Source organism: Denticeps clupeoides, chromosome 12 (genome assembly GCF_900700375.1).
Source record: "Denticeps clupeoides chromosome 12, fDenClu1.1, whole genome shotgun sequence".
NCBI lineage: Eukaryota > Metazoa > Chordata > Actinopteri > Clupeiformes > Denticipitidae > Denticeps > Denticeps clupeoides.
In genome coordinates, this window is record NC_041718.1 from 19,030,655 (window position 1) to 19,052,105 (window position 21,451).

Genomic DNA, 21,451 nt, shown 5'->3' on the forward strand with positions numbered 1-21,451 from the left:
CTTAAAAACTGGTGCTTCTCCCAAGCATGCGTTCATTTTCTTTCCTTCCGCCTCAGTTCCTTCTGTCTGCCGTAACCGGAACCTTTTTGGTGGGAAGAACCGGAACCTTTAGAGGGGGGAAACAAGGAGTGGTTCCAAACTAATATTCACATTTTGCATAAACATTCATCCACCACGCACCACGGAAAATCACCCAGAGGCGATGCTTGTGTTGGCCAGGGCTGGCAAACTCAGGGCCAGATGATGGGTTAATTGCAGAAGACACATTTCACTGTGTGCACCGTGTGCTGTGCTGCTGTGTATCACAATGACATTCACTTCCCTTTCTATCTCCTGACCGCTCATTTACCGCGCAAGTCAGTGTGAAAACCCGTCAATGTTCAGCTCCACCTCTGACTAATGTGCCACCTGGTGGAACACCAGGCATCACAGGACGAGTTCATACTTATGACTTTATTTTGGCAATTCTATACCAGTCTTCAGCGGTCCCACCCCTGGTCTAGGCTCATATCTTATGTGGCTCGCGGAGTGGACACAGACAAAAATCATTTTGATTTTATAATTCTGTTGTATCTCTCAAAAATCATGATTGCATGATTCTTTGATTACCTAATAGGTTGATTGTGCGGTCGATTGTGTTGAAATCAGCAAATTTTATCAGGAAGAAAATAGACACGCCCACATTTGCACTTTCTTCCTTGTCTCAGATCACCACAGCCACGCCCCCTCCCCAGTCCCTTGCCCACCTTTTCATTGCAATTTTTAACCGCGTCCAGTGGGCGGAGTCAGAAAGGTGGAGTGGGCGGAGATACAGTTTAATGACATTTGATTTCATCGGTGGGTTAAATATTAAAATGTTTGCAGTAAACTGGTTCTGGAGCTGTGCTCAGATCAGTAATTTCCCTGGAATCACACTCTGTACCCCTCGGAGTTCCTACATGTGCGAGCCAGGACGGTAACGGCTTGCAGGGCGTCCTGTTTGTCGAGTGGAAATTTCTACAGAAAAACGTCTGTTCACCCACGAGAGCGTCTCTCATACAAAGAAAGAAGCGAACAAAGCAGCTGCGAGCCAGGGAGAAGCAGGTTTATTTCGGTGTTTATTCCTGTTAGAGGCCAGCGCTTAACCGACAGGAGAGGAGGATGCTGGGTAATTCACTCTGATAATACTGCAGGGGGGTAGCACTTTCTGGAATCTTCTGGTGTCACGCCGGATGTGTTTTTTTACCCTGAATGATTTATTACCGAACCTCCACATCAGCACTGGTTGGGTCTGTAGATGTGTGTGTGTGTGTGTGTGTGTGTGCCAATGTGGGGACCAAATGTACTCAAAAAAAATGTAGGGACATTTTGCTGGTACCAATCAGGCAAAAAACATATATCAAAAAATATTGTCGCTTATGTAAATTATGATTGAAATGATGACTGGTTGTCCTGTAGTATAGCGATGATTATTGACTCAGCAGCATGGCGTTAACTTCAGTAACATATCGTGACGCCGTTCTGTCACGTGTCACTTTTTGTCTTTGTTTGCTCATGTTCTGTTAATTGAGGTGAAATTCACTGTTGAGACTCCATTAATGAGCGCCTACGGTCATTTACTGGTTTCTCCTCTCCCATTGATCCAGCATTTAAATGTGGAAGAGCATTTTACACACTGGAACTGCTTCAAACACGACCAGGAACCCACTGTCCTCACCGTTTATTGATGAAAACCGCTTGGGAATTGGGTTTTTCCGACTTAAGTAGCAGGCCATCAGAAGGATATGACCTGCATGGCCGTTAAGAGGGACAGAGACGGACGAGCGGTCCACATGCAGGTGAAGGCGGACGTCTCGGGAGAAAAGAGAAGCGAAAAGTTCAATGAGAGAAGATTAGGGGCAGAATAAATAATTCAGCGGTGTGTAAACAGCAGTGAGTTCCTCGCGTTGGGTTTAATAGAGGACATGTCTTCCGGCGTCGCATCGGAAATGAACAGAAGCACAGAGCAAAATGCTGATATAGCTGCATTCTGTTTTTTTAATATATATATATAATGAAGCGTACTTGTAATATATATGTAATACATAAGCGTACTTGTATATAAAAATGATGGATGAATATGACATGGCAGCCCGAGAGTTAAAAAAGATGTGGACTGAAGTCGGTGCTGTAACACGCGGCACGTTGGTGAGAACAACACCGATTACCGCCGCTGTCGGAATTAATTATTCAGCATCTCTGATCTTCCAACAGCAGCACGCCGCTAATCATGACAACTGAAGGGCTGTCTGTGTCCCTTCAGTCCAGAGGTCTGAAAGACCTATAAATGCAATACAATAAATGCGGAACATTGTGGCGGAGCGTCTGACTGGCGCGATTGCTCAGCCGCTTAGTTTGGCAGGACGCTGAAATGTCAGGAATGTGAGCAGGTTGGCAGAGCAGATGTCATTTAAGGGGGGGGGGGGGGCAATGTCTGTCATGGGCGGGGCAGGTTTAAATATGAAGGCAAAGGTGAAATCGCTGAACATGATTCGTTCCGGGGCCGCAGGAGGTCATCCCTCGCTCTGATGGCTCCGGCGTCCTGCCGTTACTCTCTGTTGGGAGCGCAGGGCGGGAAATCAAACCGTCTCGGGACTCAAACCGAGAACGAGAAACAAACACAGGAAATGGGAGCTGCACATTGAACCGTTCAGTTCTGGAACCTGGACCCTTTGGGGGCGTCGGTGGGGGTCACAGGTAAACTTCATCGTTTTTGTCAGCACAGCACACGGTGACGCGGTGAAACGTGTCCTCTGCATTTAACCGTCACCCTTGGTGACGCACCCGGGGAGCAGCGTGTGGGGACGGAACCTTCATCAAGGGGACCCCGGTGGCACCTTGTTGTTCGGGATTTGAACCGGCAACCCTTCGATTACAAGTACGCTTCATTACCGCTAGGCCACCACTGCCCACAAGAACATTTTATTTGTACAAGCTGGTAGGCGGAGCCAATAATATATGATGTATGGATGTATGGAGATGATGTATATTTTGATGTATGGAGTTCATCCTTCATCTAATATTCTACTTCCAGGCTCCAGGTCAGGAGACAAATGTCATCATCATCATCATTACCGCTACTGTAATTATATTTTTAGTAAAGGAAAAAGTAAAAATTCAGCTAATTTGGCTGTGACACTAAGTTGTTCTATTACCCCCATGATCCAAAGTCCAGGCTGTCCAGGTGAAGAGGCTGGATGTCCTGGTCACTCCTGCTGAAAGATCCCTGCGTCGCTCCGGCTGTAATTCCGATTGAATTCCGTCATCATCGGCTTTCCGATATTCGCCCTCTGATTCCTCGCCGTCTGCAGATTCAGCACCTCGCACCTCTGCACAGACACCCGTCAGTCCGGTCGCGGAGATGCTCCTGACGCCGCGCAGGCGTGCCTTCCTTTCGAGGAGCGATCGAGGGTGGAGAGTTGGACAGAGTTGAATTAATGCGCTCCGATTTCCAGCCACCCGACAGTGAAATACGTCCTGAGCTAAAACAGGCTAGAGACTCAGAATATCTGTAAAAAAGCAGGACGCTATTTTCCTTCCGTCTTCCTTAAACTGCTGAACAGAGATCAGACTTGAAGGTTAAATGAAGGGTCGTTAGGTTGACGCGGTGAAATGTGTCCTCCGTATTTAACCATCAGTGAGCAGTGGGCAGCCACGAAAGGCCCCCGGTCAGCAGTGTGTGGGCACCAGGATTCGAACCTGCAACCCTCTGGTTACGAGCCCGCTTCCTCACCCTCCGGGTCCAGTTCCGTCTCTCGTTCCGAAATGGACTGAGTGTTAATGCCGTTTGGAGGCGACCATCGGATCCAGCAGGGAGCGGGTGGCGGGTGTCGTTCAGGAAGGAGAAAAATCCCCGAAAAAGTAATCACCATAATCATACAGGTGTCGTTTTCTTCCCCCCGACCAATAAATCAGCGGCAGCGGGCGTGACTTCAAACCGCCGCTGAATAATTAATTCCCCTTATTAATTATTCACCCTCCCCCCTGTCTTCACTAAACAAATAAAGGAGTTGTTTCCTACACGTGCTACACCAAAACCCCGTTAAACCCTAAAGGAAACATGGTGAATTATTCAGAGTGAAAATTGTCCCGCGTTCCTATAAACACACAGGCTAACCGGGGGAAAAAAATACACCGCAGTCCCTACAGTAAGATGAGGTAAATTATCTTTTTTATAAATACGTGGGGTGTAACCATTCTTTGATCACCTGCAGATTTATTCACGGTTGCATTTGACTCAATTTTTTTAAAGCTTTTTTTTCCACTGAAACCTATTTTTTTCCACTGATAGGATCATAATAGGGTCATGATAACAGCGCTCGACTCATACTTTTATGGGAAAAAATGATGCCACGTGACTATACGCACAACGTTCAGGCTGGTTTTCTGCATGTATGGCCACACCCTCCGGTCACATGACCTGATGCTGCCCTCGGTACGTCTTGCTTGGAGCTGGGCTGCAGTTTCACCGCGGCGTCTCATCTCGCTCCACAGGGGCGTGACTTGCGCTCTGGCTGGCGGTAAACAGTTCTATATTTAACCCTACCTCTCGCAGCATAATGTCACCGTGCAAATTAACGGCTGGTGACGGCCAGAACCTCCTGAGTTCGGCGCTTTGAAACTGAGATTATTGCGGGAGAAGCTGATTGGTTGATATTTGGTCACCTGGTGTGGTGTGGACGGGTGTTTACATGCGAGAGTGGGCAGGGTGGCGCTGGAGGGCGGGGCGGAGGTGTCACCTGCATAAGGAGAATAAATGGCATCGTCCCCTTTCGGGATATGAGGCCAACATTACCACCCACTTCCCACCGCGCCGCCGAGGCTCAAACTTCAAAGGTCACACCTGATTGATGAAGATATTATGAAAGTCCCGGTGATTTTATTTCCAACTTCTTCAGATGTTGCCTTGGCGCCACCGCCCCTCCTGCAGTGCGTCCTGGGAGATTTCATTACCGATACATTATAAGGGATTATAAATCACTGTCTGAACATTTCTAAAACACTGTCAGGGGCTGGGGGTGGTTATAAATTCCTTCAGCGCAAATCTACCCATGCTGAATTAAACATGCCGAAAAGATATTTACTGTAAATCCAATTAGGAACCTGAGATGAGTTCCTACATCAGAACTAATCTCAAGGTTTCTCCATCGGGTGCTGCAGGGAACTAATGAAGAGGACGTTTCAAGAACGAGTCCCAGATTCCTCCTCCTTTACATCTGTGCACTTCTCTTTGTGATGAAAGGCTTTTAGTGTGTGTTCTCTTCGCTCTAGTCCATTTCTGCAGGATGCCTTTCTTCTTCCTACAGTACATTCATCTGAGAGCGAGCGTGAACCCCGTCTTTACTTCGGGTCAAGTTATTGGGTGTAGCGCTTGTGTAGATCAGGCCCTGGTTCATGTTAGACTGAAGTGGGAACGTCCTTCCCGAGGTTTACACGGCAGAAGCTAAACTGTCAAACTGATCACGCGTGGTTTAGGTTTCTCTTTCTGTCCCTGGACATTATTCAGGATGATGTCAGGACGTTGGGGGAGCATTATCTAGACGTCCCATGGATGTTACTGCTATCTGTAACACTAGTTGTCCCCTTAACTGGTACTACTTTCAAATCATATTGATACCAGATGTGATTTCGCTCACCTTTCTTATCGATACACGATAAGAAAGGAATGGAAGAGCATAAGGAATGGAAGAGCTGAGTTCAGACGTTCTGGATTCAGAGATGCTTATCATTCACTTTGAATGGGGTGACGTTGATGAACTGGCGTCCTTTGCTTTGCTTGTGCAGCTTGTGTAAAAGTGAAACGTAAAACTCAATGGCTGTTTCACCGCAGAAAATCCTTCCTGCCCACCACCACTAGACCCACACAATAACCAGCTTCTACTGTACATTTACTTATTAGGGGTTAAAAACATCAATATCTGAAAGACATTATTTGCTAACAGTCTTCGGTGTGCATTTCTCTTACCAAGTGCAATTGTACAGATTCTGTTTGGACTTATTTTATTTTATATTACTTTATATTGCTCTTGTGTCCTTGAGTATTGTGGCAGCAATTCCTGATTCTGGTTTTCAAAAAGTAATTAAACGTCCCCCTGATGTCCTCATAATAAAGAAATGGCAGAACCACTTGAGGAACCAAATACATAATCTGGTCTCATTCAGAACTGTCAGGGATCGTTAAAGAAAAGGAGAAAGGCGCGACTAACAGACAAGGGATTCACTGAAACCCAAAGGACAGATACTCAAAACCCGTGACACACAGGAACAGCGCAAAGACAAAAACACCAGTGACATTTACACACATAAATACAGACGCAGGCAATCAGGACATCGGGGCAAACCCAGAGTCAAAAAGAGAGGATCAAAATAAATCTGTGCTCTTCTGTAAGTTTTTAAAATTTTTAAAAAAAAGTGTGCAACAAAAGTAAATCACACACGAAAAGAAGGAAAATCCGCGAAATCACAAGACATGAAAGTTTCTCTCTCTCACTCTCTCTCTGGTAGCACTGTGTCCCCCCAAGTCGGGCCTAATACAGGGCTACCCCACCTCTAGCGCCTCCTCCTGGATCAAACCAACACTCAAAGCCATATACAAATTAACCCTTCAACGTTCTTAAACACAGAAAATATTTACAAGCGTATGCTGATCACACACAAAAAAAGTAACAAAAATCCCTCCCCCAAAATGTTCAAAGCCCCCAGTGATGGTATCCCCCATATTCTCAATCTGCTCCAAATCAAAACCCCTGGACGTGACACCCAAACAGTAACAGGCAGCCAAGGTGTAATCCTGCCGGCAGAAGACCACTCCATGGCGACCCCACAAAGTCAGCTTTCATGACATTGCAAAGGAGGACAAATCGGGGACATCATGAGTGTTGGCGGGATTTGGACTACCTCACCAGTCTTGAGACCTGGTAGGCCACCAATACTGTACGGTAAAATAACATAAGTAAGTGAAGTGATTGTCACATGTGATACACAGGAGCACAGCACACGATGCACACAGTGAAATTTGTCCTCTGCATTTAACCCATCACCCTGAGTGAGCAGTGGGCAGCCATGACAGGCGCCCGGGGAGCAGTGTGTGGGGACGGTGCTTTGCTCAGTGGCACCTCAGTGGCACCTTGGCGGATCGGGATTCGAACCGGCAACCTTCTGATAACGGGGCCGCTTCCTTAACCGCTAGGCTACCACTGCCCCATTTCTTCGGTACCCAACATTTATTTCCTTGATTTGACATTCCCTGCTGTGTGTCCCCACATCGTGGCAGAGCAGATGAATTCGGCGATAGAGGATCTCTTTTTGTCTTCACAGCCAGGCTTCGATGTTTCCAGCAGCGCATCTCCACCCACCCCCCGGCCGCGGGGTGTTTAACTCAACGTTCCGTAACGCCAGGCATGAAGAGAATGTGTAGCGCGCCATCACTCTTCCGGCTCAAATTCGTTTAAAAGGAAAATACGGAATTGCAAAATGTGCCTTAATTTGAAGGAAGAAGTAAAAGCAATTTCCTCCCTCCATCCCGCCATGATGTGTGACATTTGCACCGCGGAACGCTCCGCTGCGCCGTTCACGCGACTGTCTGCTGCGCGAGCGGCGCCAATCTGTTTTGTAGCGTAATTGTCCCGCGTCGTGTCGTCCCGTCCTCGCGGCTCCGCTCCGCTCAGCTGACAGTAACAGATGCGAGAATTCCGTCTCCCCTCGTTGTAAACAACAGCTGATAACAATGGAAGTGGATGTTGGCTCCAAACCGCAGACTGGCGGCCTCTGGTAAGCGGCGAGGAGCGGGCCGGAGCCGGGCTCGGATTGGTCCAGATTGCACTGGGCCGTCTGCGGCGATAAAGACCCTTAAAGACCCTTATTACCTTCAGGGTGGTGATGCATGAGCCGCTGCCGACCTCATTACCGCCACGATTGGTTGGTTTCCAGGCTCCGTGGAAACCAGGAAAAAAAAAAAAGTTTTATTCGTCAGGGGAAGTGAAGTATTCACTTTTATTAGGACGTACAGTGATTGTCATTATCGTCGTGACTAGGGTTGCGAACCATGCCGATATATGGGTGGTCCCTTCAGGGAGCCCACCACTAGGGGCCTAATGGATAAGGAAATGGACCCGTAATCAGAAGGTTGCCGGTTCGAATCCCGAGCCGCCAAGATGCCAGTCACCGTCCCCACACACTGCTCCCCGGGCGCCTGTCATGGCTGCCACTGCTTACCAAGGGTGATGGTTAAATGCAGAGGACAAATTTCACTGTGTGCGCCGTGTGCTGTGCTGCTGTGCGTCACAATGACAATGACTTCATTTTCACTTCACTTTAGTCATGACACATGACCCTGACCTTGGACTCATTCCTGAGGTTCCCAGAAAGGGAATTTTGCATGTTGGATTCTAATTCGGTGTTAGAGTGTAACTACACAGTAACTACTATCTAGCCACATGTTGGGGTGTACACTGCAGACCAGAAGTCTGACCCCCCACATAACTTGCGGGCATTTTTCTCAAGTAGAGTAATGAATGTCAACCTGTGTGGCTAAATACCGAGAAACTGTCAATATAATTTTTTTCTGTAATCGTTTTACTAGTTTTTTTGAGAATAGCTCCAGATACTTCAATTCGTTAGTTGGATCATGTTCTGCTGAATGATACGGATTAGTATGTTGGGTTTTTTTAACCGATGGATCCGGAGTTCAGATGATGCCGGGGATGGCGTGGTGGTTTTGTCGTCTGGGCGTGGCCTCGCCTCCTCTCTACAGGCTGGTATATAGGGATGGCGGGCCTGGTCTGAGCGGGCCTGGTGCCATCCCACCACACAGCTTTTCAGGGACGCGGACAGGCGCTGCCCCATTTCGGGTGTTGCTAACGTCCCTCACAACTTCACGAGAAAGCAGGGAAGGTGAATCCATGGAAGATCAGGGCAGAGAGTAGAGTAGAGCATCTCTGCAGATGTTCCACACCAGAGATCCACCAGTGGGGAGACTCTCCCTTTCCCCTCTTACAACATAACCAACATATTAATTACAACATTGGTCATAAAATTTCATATCACTTATCTGTTACCATCAGCATCTTAATCAAACACAGCTGGATTTAATACTTGTTGATTAGAAAATAATCTGTTGTAATTGCTGTAATTGGTGAACATTAAAATGTTATTACTGCTGTCAATCTAAAAATTGCCTTTTTTTTTAGAACCACACTGAGCAAAAAAGAACCACTTTACCCAGAGAGCATCTGTTCAATGTTGCGTGTTCATTTTCACCTTTTATTCACAAGTTTTGTAATTCAATAACTTTGAACAAACTCCGTTATCTGAAGGAGAACTACCTTTTTTCCGGAGAATTGGATGGAGGAGGTGATAATGAAGGGCAGAACTCAGATCATGTGCTCATCACACCCTCGCCTGGCTGCGTCGAACAGTTTATTTGTGTGTGTGTGAGCGAGCGTAGGTGTGAAGTCACATGTTTATATTTAGATGTGAATGAAAGTGAACTTCAGGAGGAAGCGGAGAGAGAGCAAGGAGAGGAGCAAATAAAACAACACCCCCACGCAAACTAGCTAGAGAGCTGCTCTCTATCAAGATCTCTATATCATATCTCCAAACCTCCTCTCTATCTCTCACTCGCTATTCTATCTCTTCTCTCCTTTTCTCTCTCTCTCTCTCTCTCGCTCTCTCTCTCTCTCTCTCTCCCCCTCTCTTCTCTCTCTCTCTCCCTTTCTCCCTCGCCCCTCTTTCTCTCTCTCTCTCTCTCTCTCTCTCTCTCTCTGTCCCTCTCTTTCTCTATCTCTCTCTCCCATCATAAATTTACAGCAATCATAAATAATCTCTGTGGATTACAAATCTCCCATCAGCACAGTTGTGCTTCAGTTGTCACTATCCCCGCTCCTCCATCCCACAATTCTGTGCGCGTTATAAAAATGTCGAGTCGGTTTGTAATTAGGTCACTTCCCTCCGCCGCTGCAGCACCGCAGATCATAAAAACCAGCGGTATTAACAGGCCGCCGGGTTTAAAACCCAATATTTGCCCATCGCTCATTTTAAGAGCTCTGCATTGAACGGCGGTGTTCAGCAGCACACGCATTTCATCTTTTCACTATTTATTTCCCCCCGACGCGTCTTTCTCCGAAATCGCTAAGTTCAAAATGGCGTCGGGGCGAAGCGTCAGCCAGAGCTTCACCACAGGAGGTGGGTCTGACCTCACGGTCTCTGTAATCGGGCCTAAGAAGTTGCCCAAGCACGACAGAATATGACCACGCCCGACCCAACCCGACCAGTTTAGCTTTTTACATTTACATTTACGCCCTTATCCAGAGCGACTTACAACGCGCTTCCATGTTACCATGGATGAAGTGATCAGTTCTGGTTCACTAGGACCCCCAACTATGAATACAACCTTTTTATTCACTCTGTTCTAGTTTCTATACAGAAGTCAGACAAGAAGAAGGTTACAAGTTCACCTAAATATTCTCTAAAGAGGAAGGTCTTGAGCTGCCGTGTGAAGGTGCTCAGTGACTGAGCTGGAAGTTCATTCCACCACCGAGGGGCCAAGATGGAGAAGAGTCTAGATGAGCGTCTTCCTTTTACCTTCAGAGATGGAGGGACCAGGCGAGCAGTACTGGAGGCTCGGAGTATACGAGGTGCAGTGCGAGGTGTAATAAGGGCTGTGAGGTAGGATGGTGCTACTCCATGTTTGGCTTTGTAGGCCAGCATCAGTATTTTGAACCTGAACCTGCAGCTACTGGGAGCCAGTGGAGGGAACGTAGCAGAGAGGCGGTGTGCGAGAACTTGGGACGGTTGAAGATCAGTCGTGCTGCTGCATTTTGTATAAGTTGTAGAGGTCGGATGGAACATAGAGGTAGACCAGCTAGAAGGGAGTTATAGTAGTCCAGTCTGAACCAGTATCTGGGTGGCCTGTGTTGATAAGGGCGGATTCGTCTGATGTTGTAGAGAAGGAATCTACAGGAGCGGGAAAGACTGCTGACGTGAGTTTAAAAGCGCGGGCTTCCTTTTGTGCACCACGAGCGCCAGACTAAGTGGCGGTGAGCGGAAATATGCCGCTTTTTTATAACATAATCGCCAGGGGGTAGCCACCGTTTTCGTATCTTTCTCTTTCTCTCTTTTCTCATTTCATTAAAAACGTAAAAAAAAATTACACATACAAAAAAAATACTTTTACCGTTTTTTTTTTACTTTTATCACCATAACCAATTTAAAAGCAGCAAATCATACGGAAAGGTTCGTGTTTGCTGACCGATCGTTTACCACGGCAGCTTGAAAATGAAAAGATTTGCAGCTCCGCCCCTCCAGGCAGCAGGGACCCCCGTTCATCTCCGCTGATCGACACATCTGCCGCGTGTCCCATGCGAAGGAGATAAGGACCACGGCCACGCCCGCCTGGCCACTTTTATTACCCCTGTGTTCCAGCCCAGCGTTCCCCGTTCCTGGAGTTTAATGAGACTGATGGTGCATCCGGAGAAAAAAGACCTGGACCTAAATCGGATCTTCAGCCACTCCAGCTTCCGCTGTGTTTTTATTAACAAAAACTGGACAAATGGACAATGTCTTTACCGTCTTTACCGTCCACAGTGTAAAGTCAGCAGCATCTGCTGCCTACACGACTGCTTGCTGAGTCGGGTTGCTTAGCAACTTATCTGACAGAAGCTAAATCTGAAACTTCTTACTAAGGGGTTTCTTCTTGCAATATGTCTGGAAGTGTTCAGCACGGTCCACCAACACGACGCCACTGTCCCACCACCAGTTGTCCAGAATTCGTGTGTCTATCAGACAGCATGGGCGTAGCGCTCCGCGGGGGGCTGCCAGCGTGGGGACACCATGGTACCATCGGTCTTCGGATGCTGGGAGGTAACCGGAGAACCCAGCTTTTCCAAGATCGTTCTAACATCTGCGTCATGCCGTTTTGAGGGCCGAAGTAGGTTATTGGGACGCAGTAGGATGGAATACAGCGCCGCCGCCTCTCTGCCATCTGTACACAGAGCAACATGCAGGAAGCGTTCAGATGGGCCCCCGGCGTGGCATCCGGCCCGTTCCGCCGAGACCAGGGAGGGAGTGAAATGAATTTGACCTGCAAGCTCTCTAGACAACAGACTCATTCGCTCTCAGAAAAAAACCCGACACTGGACTCGGAATATCGGAATAATGTGCCCGGCAGCGGGCGGCATCCATTCAGCGCCGACACAATCAGCCCATCGCCAAGCCGAGGGGGTCTGGTGCACCTCGCAAAGTACAAAAACAAGCATTGCAGGTCAGGAACGTGTCGTCTTGGGGAGATCTTCTGCGCATTTTAAGAAAAAAAACTCTGGACACAGATGTTGGAGAGCTGCAGCTGTACACTTTTGAGTGGAAATAAAAGCTCCACCCCCTTCTTGACTCTATGCGTTTACATTTACAGCATTTACCAGACGCCCTTATCCAGAGCGACTTACAACCCATATTGACGGGGACAGTCCCCCCCCTGGAGACACTCAGGGTTAAGTGTCTTGCTCAGGGACACGATGGTAGTAAGCGGGGTTTGAACCTGGGCCTTCTGGTTCATAGTTTATGGTTCATCTGGTTTAACTGCTGCGGTTGAACTGACAATAATAAAACGTATCTCAAGATATCCTGGGGGATGTGGCGAAACCTTCGCTTACTTATTCCCAGTGTGGGCCATGTTACTTTTTACTAATTAAAATTTACTAATTAATTTTTAACTGAGTTACAGAATTATAAGTTAGTAAAATGTTCCAAATATGTGAAAAATAGGTTTGTTCCTAAGTTCTGACTGCCAACCTGTTTTCCACATTTTCCCATCATTGCTCTAGTAAAAACAACTAAACGCGGCTCCAGCCAATCACGCGTCAGCAGGAGCAGATAAAGCTGTGGCGGTTCGATGTGGGAATCTGTCCCCCGGTGATCTGGTAACGTTAATGCTAATCTTCTAAAATGACTCCTGCGGGAATGGATTATGTCTGATCTCCAACGTTCTACACGTCTCACGGAGGCTCACACAGCGCAACAACCTGCTCAGTTCAGTGGGAATTCATCTCTTGGAGAACGAAGGTTGGTAATAACGATGGGCGTGGCTCAAACCTGCCAGGATGGAGTCGGCCCTTTCCCATCATGCAGTTCTCCCGAGTGTGTGGGACGTGTTACTATAAATGTAAATGTAATATTGCAATGATGCGAATGTTTCCTGACGGCCAGTTCTGCAGGTTCTCCGGGTTCTCCACTGTCAGCGTGTTGACAGCTGGCTGAATTGTGGGAATTGAGTGGAAATTCAGCCTCTGTCCTCATAAATAAGCACAACAAAAGCAGAGATGCAGCTGATCGAGGCTCATGTCCTCCATCGTGCTTCGTTTCTCTGAGTGCCTGGAGAAGGAACAGGACAGGTCACATGACCTCCTTCTTTCTTCGGTGGGAACTGTGCTTCAATAAATGGTCCTCAGACATATTGTGACATTGTTTGGCATGCTTCACAGGTTGGTAGTGGCCTAGTGGGTAACACACTCGCCTATGAGCCAGAAGACCCATCGTGTCCCTAAGCAAGACACTTAACCCTGAGTGTCTCCAGGGGGGGACTGTCCCTGTAACTACTGATTGTAAGTTGCCCTGGATAAGGGCGTCTGGTAAATGCGGTAAATGTGTCACATTGCATCTCACATTCAGCTAGATTGAAGCGTTTTTTTTGGATGAAACAGACATCCAGTGTCCTTCTGGAAGGTTGTGAAGAAGAGAAAAGAAAATCACCCAAAGGTCCGGATGCTGCAGGAACAATGTGGTGTGTGTTTCTGGGATGAACTGTTTGTGGGACTGGTTTAATGTGGACTCCGGGCCAGCAGATGTTTCTCTGATCTCTGCAGTTGCATCACATTGCTGCAGCAGCGCCGCGTGATGCCCAGTTGCACCTCATTATTTTTCTCACTTCAGAGGTGCACGAATTCTGCTCCTCCGGGTGTCGCTTTCCGTGCACTGGTTACATGTGACGGGTCGGAGGCATGATGACGATAGTCCACTGATGTTCCGACAGTCTGTTGGATGAATTCGGCAGGTCACAGGTTACAAACTCATTACTCACCGATTATTATTATCATAATTATTCGATTTTTTTCCAGGCTTTATAAGCGTAAACTAGCAGGTTTCACCAGTTCATCGGTGCCACTGTGATCATTTTGGGGTTTGAGCTCCTTACATGGATATGTTGGCATTGAATAGATAATATATATTCGCCAACTGGCACAGAGGTGGACTAATTCAGCACTGGAACTTCTGAAATGAAACTAGTTGATTTGTTGTAAGTTTAAGGTGGCCAATGCTAATGTTCTCAGATGTTTGGCTAGAAAGGAAAAAGGGCAACTGTCAGAGGTCAGAGGTGAAATGCGCAGGAGCACCAGCTGGGGTTTAGCTGTGCACATGCCTGAATCTACTAGATTACAGACCAGCTGATCAATTGACCATGGAAAGATGGTATCTGACACTAACTGTGCTCATGGATTGCTTGGTCCTTTTTTTGGACATAGCTCATTGACAGCGTGAAGAAGACAGACGGGGCTCATGGAGGAAGGCGTGTCTGGTTGATGGTAGCAGGTTGGAGGAGCCCTGACAGGCCAGATAACGGACGTTTGTGGTGCTGCTCCTGGAGCTGATAGACACGTTTTATTTGGAGATGAGCTTCTTCCCAGCCCCCTGTGGCCCGTGAGCACAGCTGACATGGAGCGCGGTATGAGAAACTGTGGGGGGCAGACAGCCTCTCCCACGATGAACTGTCCTGAGATCAGCTGGAGGTTCAGCGAACGTCCAAATCGGGCCCGACGCCTTGTTTACTCCTCACTATGCCGGTGGGGGTCATGGTGGGTCTCCGCATGCGAGCTCTACAGCGCACGCCGCCGTGCTGCTAAGAGTGACATTTTTCAAAGATAATGGAAGGCCAAGTGTTGTGAAATTCGCTTATCGGTTTCCCCCTGTTTACACAAAATGCATATTTTCCACCGGATAAAACCCTTCACATCAGAGGAACGCCTGCCAGAACCTGTTCATTCAGGATCACACTGCGTTCAGCCTGCCACATTCATTACTGGCCCATTAATGATTAAATGGAAATACTGAGGGGGGGGGGGTCCTGCAGGAACACGTGGAGCGCAGCATCTAATAAGCAGGCGCTCGTATTTAATCCATATCTCCTGCGTACCCAAAGTGGGTCGTGTGACAGCACATTTGGAGTTGGTTCTGTGGAGAACGCTTGAGAATCCAGCTCACGCAAGGTCCTGGACCCTCTGTTCTTTTTCAACTGATCCTGCAGGTTCTCACTGGGGTTCTGGTCATGGAATGAGAATTCTGAATTCTGTGGTCAGAAAAGTATTGTTCCTGATCATTCTTCTGATGAAAAGGTCTTGGAATCCCATGACACCATGAACCTCCAGATCAGAACCTCCAGCATGCTTTAAAGTTGAGATTTGGCTGTCATCACTAAAATCTTTCTCTGCAGCTAACAACCTAACATCCAGATGCTAGCATTTGTGGTTAATGGGACAAGAGAATTTTTTGCATACTCAAAATCAACAAGATGGTTGCTGCTGATTTGTCCAACGGTGGTTTTGGAGACTTGCCAACCCCATGCAGATGGAATAAATTTAGAATACACTGTAGTGCCATTTCAAGCAGGTCAATATCCAGCTTCCCTGGACGTGTAGAAGAACAGGTGATGGTGGTGCTGATGCTGAAAGATCTCTCCTCTCCTCTGCTCCACAGATCCCTCAGGTGAGCTACGCCTCCACCGCACCGGAGCTCAGCGACAACACGCGCTACGACTTCTTCTCCCGGGTGGTGCCGCCCGACACGTACCAGGCCCAGGCCATGGTGGACATCGTGAAGGCCATGCGATGGAACTACGTCTCCACGGTGGCGTCCGAGGGCAGCTACGGCGAGAGTGGCGTGGACGCCTTCATCCAGAGGTCCAGGGAGGAAGGTGAGGGCAACTCTTTTTCCCCGAGGATCCGCCAGCCAACAGGTTGCCATAGATACGGCCGGATGAAATCCCTTTTCCTCGAAAGACAAGAATGCAGGGAGAGAGAGAGAAGCGCTTTTTTAAAACGTTCTTCTGGATATAAAAGTGAGTTTGGATGATTTATGATTTTTATTGTGTGCAGTTGGTTAAAAACGCCATTTCCTGTTTGTGTCGGTGGGAAGGCGGGCCCGTTTTTTCACCTGTCGTGACAGAGGTTATGAATTAAACGTCTCATCGAAGTGAAAAGGCTCACAATCTGGGCCCCGTCACGACATTCCAGGTGTTCCGGCTGCTGAAACCGGGAAGGATTGATGGCGAGCGCGCCACGGCCCGGGAATCGGCTTTTCTCTGAAATCACAGGCGCCCTGGAATGTGTCAGGAATATAGACCGGAATGATTGATTGGGGTTTTGCGGCGAACCCCCACCGGCTCTCGCCGGCATTTATCTCTGCCGCTCCCGCCTCAGCTGGCAGCGTCAACAGGAAACGAAATTACCGAATGGATTTACTCTGAATATCTGGCCCGACCCGGAGCGGCGGCATCCTCGCTCGTCACGCCTAGTTTCTGGGGTGGCGTCCTGTGACCTGAGGACGTCCAGACTGAGACGCTCCCTGCGTCCAATCAGTGTCCTGATCAGTGGTCAGGCTTCGTGACCCCAACTACAAAACATGGGGACCACCCGTTAATTAGTCATATTTTTAGACCTACTGGAATGAAAGCAGCGTGACAGCTTTCAAAATGGCGGCATGAACCAAGCAAACCTGCTGTCAGTAGCATTATAGTCAAGTTAACAAACTTGCACGCCGCAAACTCGCACACCACAAACTCGCACACCACAAACTCGCACGCCACACACTCACACGCCGCAAACTCGCACACCACAAACTCGCATGGCGCAAACTCACACGCCACACACTCACACGCCGCAAACTCGCACACCACAAACTGGCATGGCGCAAACTCACACGCCACACACTCACACGCCGCAAACTCGCACACCACAAACTCGCATGGCGCAAACTCGCACGCCACACACTCACACGCTGCAAACTTGCATGATGAGCACGTGCACTACGCAAACTTGCACACCTCAAACTTGCACACCTCAAACTCGCACACCTCAAACTCGCACGGCGCAAACTCGCACGCCACACACTCACACGCTGCAAACTTGCATGATGAGCACGTGCACTACGCAAACTTGCACACCTCAAACTTGCACACCTCAAACTTGCACACCTCAAACTCGCACGGCGCAAACTTGCACTCCACACCCTCACACACCACAAACTCGCACACCACAAACTCGCACGCCGCAAACTCGCACACCACAAACTCGCACGCCGCAAACTCGCACACCACAAACTCGCACACCTCAAACTCGCACGGCGCAAACTTGCACTCCACACCCTCACACACCACAAACTCGCACACCACAAACTCGCACACCACAAACTCGCACACCTCAAACTCGCACGGCGCAAACTTGCACTCCACACCCTCACACACCACAAACTCGCACACCACAAACTCGCACGCCACAAACTCGCACGCCGCAAACTCGCACACCACAAACTCGCACGCCGCAAACTCGCACACCACAAACTTGCACGCCGCAAACTTGCACACCACAAACTCACACGGCGCAAACTCGCATGACACACACTCGCACACCTCAAACTCGCACACCACAAACTCGCACACCACAAACTCGCACGCCGCAAACTCGCACACCACAAACTCGCACGCCGCAAACTCGCACACCACAAACTTGCATGGCGCAAACTCGCACACCACAAACTCACACGGCGCAAACCCGCATGACACACACTCGCACACCTCAAACTCGCACACCACAAACTCGCACGCCGCAAACTCGCACACCACAAACTCACACGGCGCAAACCCGCATGATACACACTCGCACACCGCACATTCACACGGTGCAAACCCGCACGACAAGTTTGATGCAGAGCTTAGAGTGCCTGAGGTCATAGGTCACAGCGAATAAGGGAACAGAGGCGAGTGTCTGTGGGAACCGGGAGTAAATCCCACAGACAGAACTGAGCCTCCTGCGGTGACTTACCGACGGAACCCTGCTGTACGTCGGCGTTTGAAAGGAAGCCTTTACAGCTGCAGCCACACACGAAGTAGAAATTATAAACAGCATGAAGCACTGCTGATCATAAACGGTAAAATATTGTTTTGGTAAATGGTTGCGGGAACAAGTGTGCATGAGTCGATGGAAAGTAATCTCCACGTTTACAGTGGGAACCACACAGAACAGTAAACCACCGGGGCTCCAGCGGGCACGTTGGGGTCTTGTTCACTACGGCGGTCCGTGACTCTTTTCAAGATGAGGTGAATGACACCGAAATGGGAACCAACGGCTCTCCATCAGATCTCCGCCGCAGCGGCTGGCTGGATGGCTGCCATGGTAACAGCTCACGTTCTGGGTCACACGTTCCTGTGTAGAACCGCCGGAAGCGGGTGCCGTTCATCAAAGCGCTCCATTGGACGAGGTTGTGCATGTTGCTTATGCTGATGTGTGATTTATTGTGAATTCGTGAATATATTGAGGAAATCCGTAGAAATCCGCCTGCAGTAGATTCACCTACAGAAGCGCTTCCGTTGGATGTAATGGGACCGGAACACAGATGTGTTTGTGGAAAAACACAAATTCCAACCGCATGGGAATTTGGTGTACCGAATTCATTTATCTGATCACTGACGACCCTCCAGAGCCGCCTGTAACAAACGGGCGGGACGATTTTGGCATTTTTTAAAAGGGGTCCATAGGTCCTCGGATCAGACTAACTGCTGCAGACAAAGGGCGGTAATTGTAAGGGAAAATATTCATTTTAATCGAGTTTAATCCGAGTGGGTTTCCAATCAGGGCATCTGCTCAGCGGGGCTTCCAGAGAGTGGAAGCTAAATTTAATTTGTGGCCATTTAATGGCGTTCAACAATGGGAACGCGGCCATAGTCACTGAGTGTTAAATGAAACGTTGCAGACGCTGTGGAATCTGTGATACGGAGTAAAACATCGTTTTCCAAAATGCACCTTCGTTCCGGCCTGCAGAGCGAAACTGGCGCTTTTCCGGCAGTTGCGTGCAAAATCCCGCGACCGTTCTTACGCATGAAATGTTTGTCGCCATTTGAAAATGAGAGTGAAATGGCCAGTCCCTCATCAATAACTGCTTTTGAAAAGTGTGTGGAAACTTGTGATTTACCAGCGCCGTTTCGGTTTCCACGCAGCGTTAGTGCAGTTTCCCGTTAGCAGCGGCCTGATCAATACCTGTATCGATGGAGAATTGGAGGGGCCCACGAACGCTGTCACCCTCGGAAGACTCATCGGTGAGCCAGCCACGCCCTGCAGCAGAATCATTGGCAGTGAGAGTGCAAGCGAACGGGCGTCGCCCGAGGTGCATGTTCCAGGTGACGTCAATAAGCTAACAAACCGTGAATCTCCAATCAATCGTTTAATGAGCTCCCCGCTCCTCCAGCCGACTCTTAAAACCGGGATTGTGGGACTCATTTCGGAGCTGCTAATTGGTCGGGGTCTCCCCTGCACGCCCGATCACGCTCGTTCCCCTCATCCCGCCCAAGGACTGGAGGTCAATAGTCAAGTGATCATGTGCCGAGTTACAGGTTTACTTTTTGATGTTCATCTGGCACAAATGGGACAGGGCAGGTAAGGACGTCCGTCACCGGAAGACCACGGGCCACTGAGCCCCAGGGCGCCCCAGTGTTTCACATTGACAATCGCTCCACTTTAAATGCCGTGAACCTGCAGCGCCGGTTCTGGGAAGACGAACTGGTCCGAGTGACGGTCTCCGGTCCCATCAGAGCTCTGGATCTGTTTTTCCACGATGAGCTGTTGTTCAGAGCAATCAACGAAAAACATGTCATAAACAAGTTCATTAAAAAGAATATTTAATTACAGACCAACTATTCTTGCTAATGATCTTGTTTGGCAAGGTTGTTGCCACCTAATTAGATCTCATTGATAATCTAGATGTTTTATGTGCCGTGGTGTAGAAAACACGCAGGAACTGGCGGCGTTCAAATGGCAACAGCTGAACAAGCTGAAGGAACGTTTCAGAAATGTTCATAAATGATAAAAAATGAAATAAAATGAGTCAAATGGATGTAAGGCGTCGCCCACAGAGAACGAAGCGGGGTTCTGAGGGCGTGGTTTTACGTTTGTGTATTTATTCTGCTCAGATCGGCGACCTGATCAATCGACCCGCTGCCTGCATGCCGGGTGGAGCACGTCCACCAGCGGCCAGTAAACAGTGAAGTGAAGTGATTGTCACTTGTGATACACAGCAGCACAGCACACGGTGCACACAGTGACATTTGTCCTCTGCATTTAACCCATCACCCTGAGTGAGCAGTGGGCGGCCATGACAGCGCCCGGGGAGCAGTGTGTGGGGACGGTGCTTTGCTCAGTGGCACCTCAGTGGCACCTTGGCGGATCGGGATTCGAACCGGCAACCTTCTGATTATGGAACAGCTAGGCCACCACTGCCCCCATAGGCCACCACTGCCCCACAGGCCCGTTCTTCAGCAGAGGGACCATGCACACGGCGCCGGCGGCAAACAGCGACCCACGTTTCGCTTTTCCAGGCCTCACTCCGGAAAACAGAACAAACGTCGTTTCACAGAGCGCCTTCCGTTAGACCGCTTTGGAAAATCACGCTGTGACACCGCGGCACGTCCTTTTTTGGCTAAATAAATAAATGCTTTTGGCTCTGAGCTGAGGAGCCTGTCAAGGTGACAGCTCGTCAGTCAAGCCCGAAATAAAAACAACAACAAAAGCGAAGGGGACAGCTTTGATCCACGCTGTGATTCCTTTTCTCTTCCCCTCATCACTGTCAGACGCGCGACTCCGGCCCGCCGATTGACATTCGTCTCCGTGCGCTTTGGGCTTAAAGAGCCCTTCACGACGCTTCATTAAAGTCTTTTAAGTAACGGAGACCGCAAGACGCTCCCCAACCCCGCGCTCGTCTTCCCGGGATAATTGACTCCGGCAGAAATCACAGCGTGGCAGCGTGTCACATTGACTCTGCCGCTGCCATTTCCATTATCGACGGTGACATTTCTCGTGGCACCGGAGCCGCCGTCTCAATCTGTTTCCCCGGGACCCTTTCAATTGTCTTGATGAGGAGGCAGCGCCGCCGCCCGCGGGTTTGTCCTCCAGGTGAAGGTCTCTCACCTCCGCCACTTCCTTTTAAATGGTTTCATGACCTGTTGGGTGGACAGAGCACGTGATTATGGACACCAGTCGGTCCAGTGACGTCCCAGAGAGAGATGGAGATATTTGAGTTTGGAGATGGTCCTGTTCTGGAAGCTCAGAGGAGAACTGAAAGTGATTAGAAAGTGATTAGTGGTCACATGTGACACAGCACAGCACCCAGCGCACACAGTGAA

General features: G+C 49.0%; 1 protein-coding gene across 1 annotated transcript in view; it reads left to right on the top strand.

Annotated features, from left to right (window-relative positions):
• The window catches only part of LOC114800617 (metabotropic glutamate receptor 4-like), a 143,281-nt gene that overhangs the window by 63,146 nt on the left and 58,684 nt on the right, over positions 1 to 21,451 (top strand). Inside the window, exon 3 of the mRNA XM_028998229.1 lies at positions 15,760 to 15,976. Coding sequence (XP_028854062.1) covers positions 15,760 to 15,976 — 217 coding nt within the window. The remainder of the gene's footprint in view (positions 1 to 15,759; positions 15,977 to 21,451) is intronic.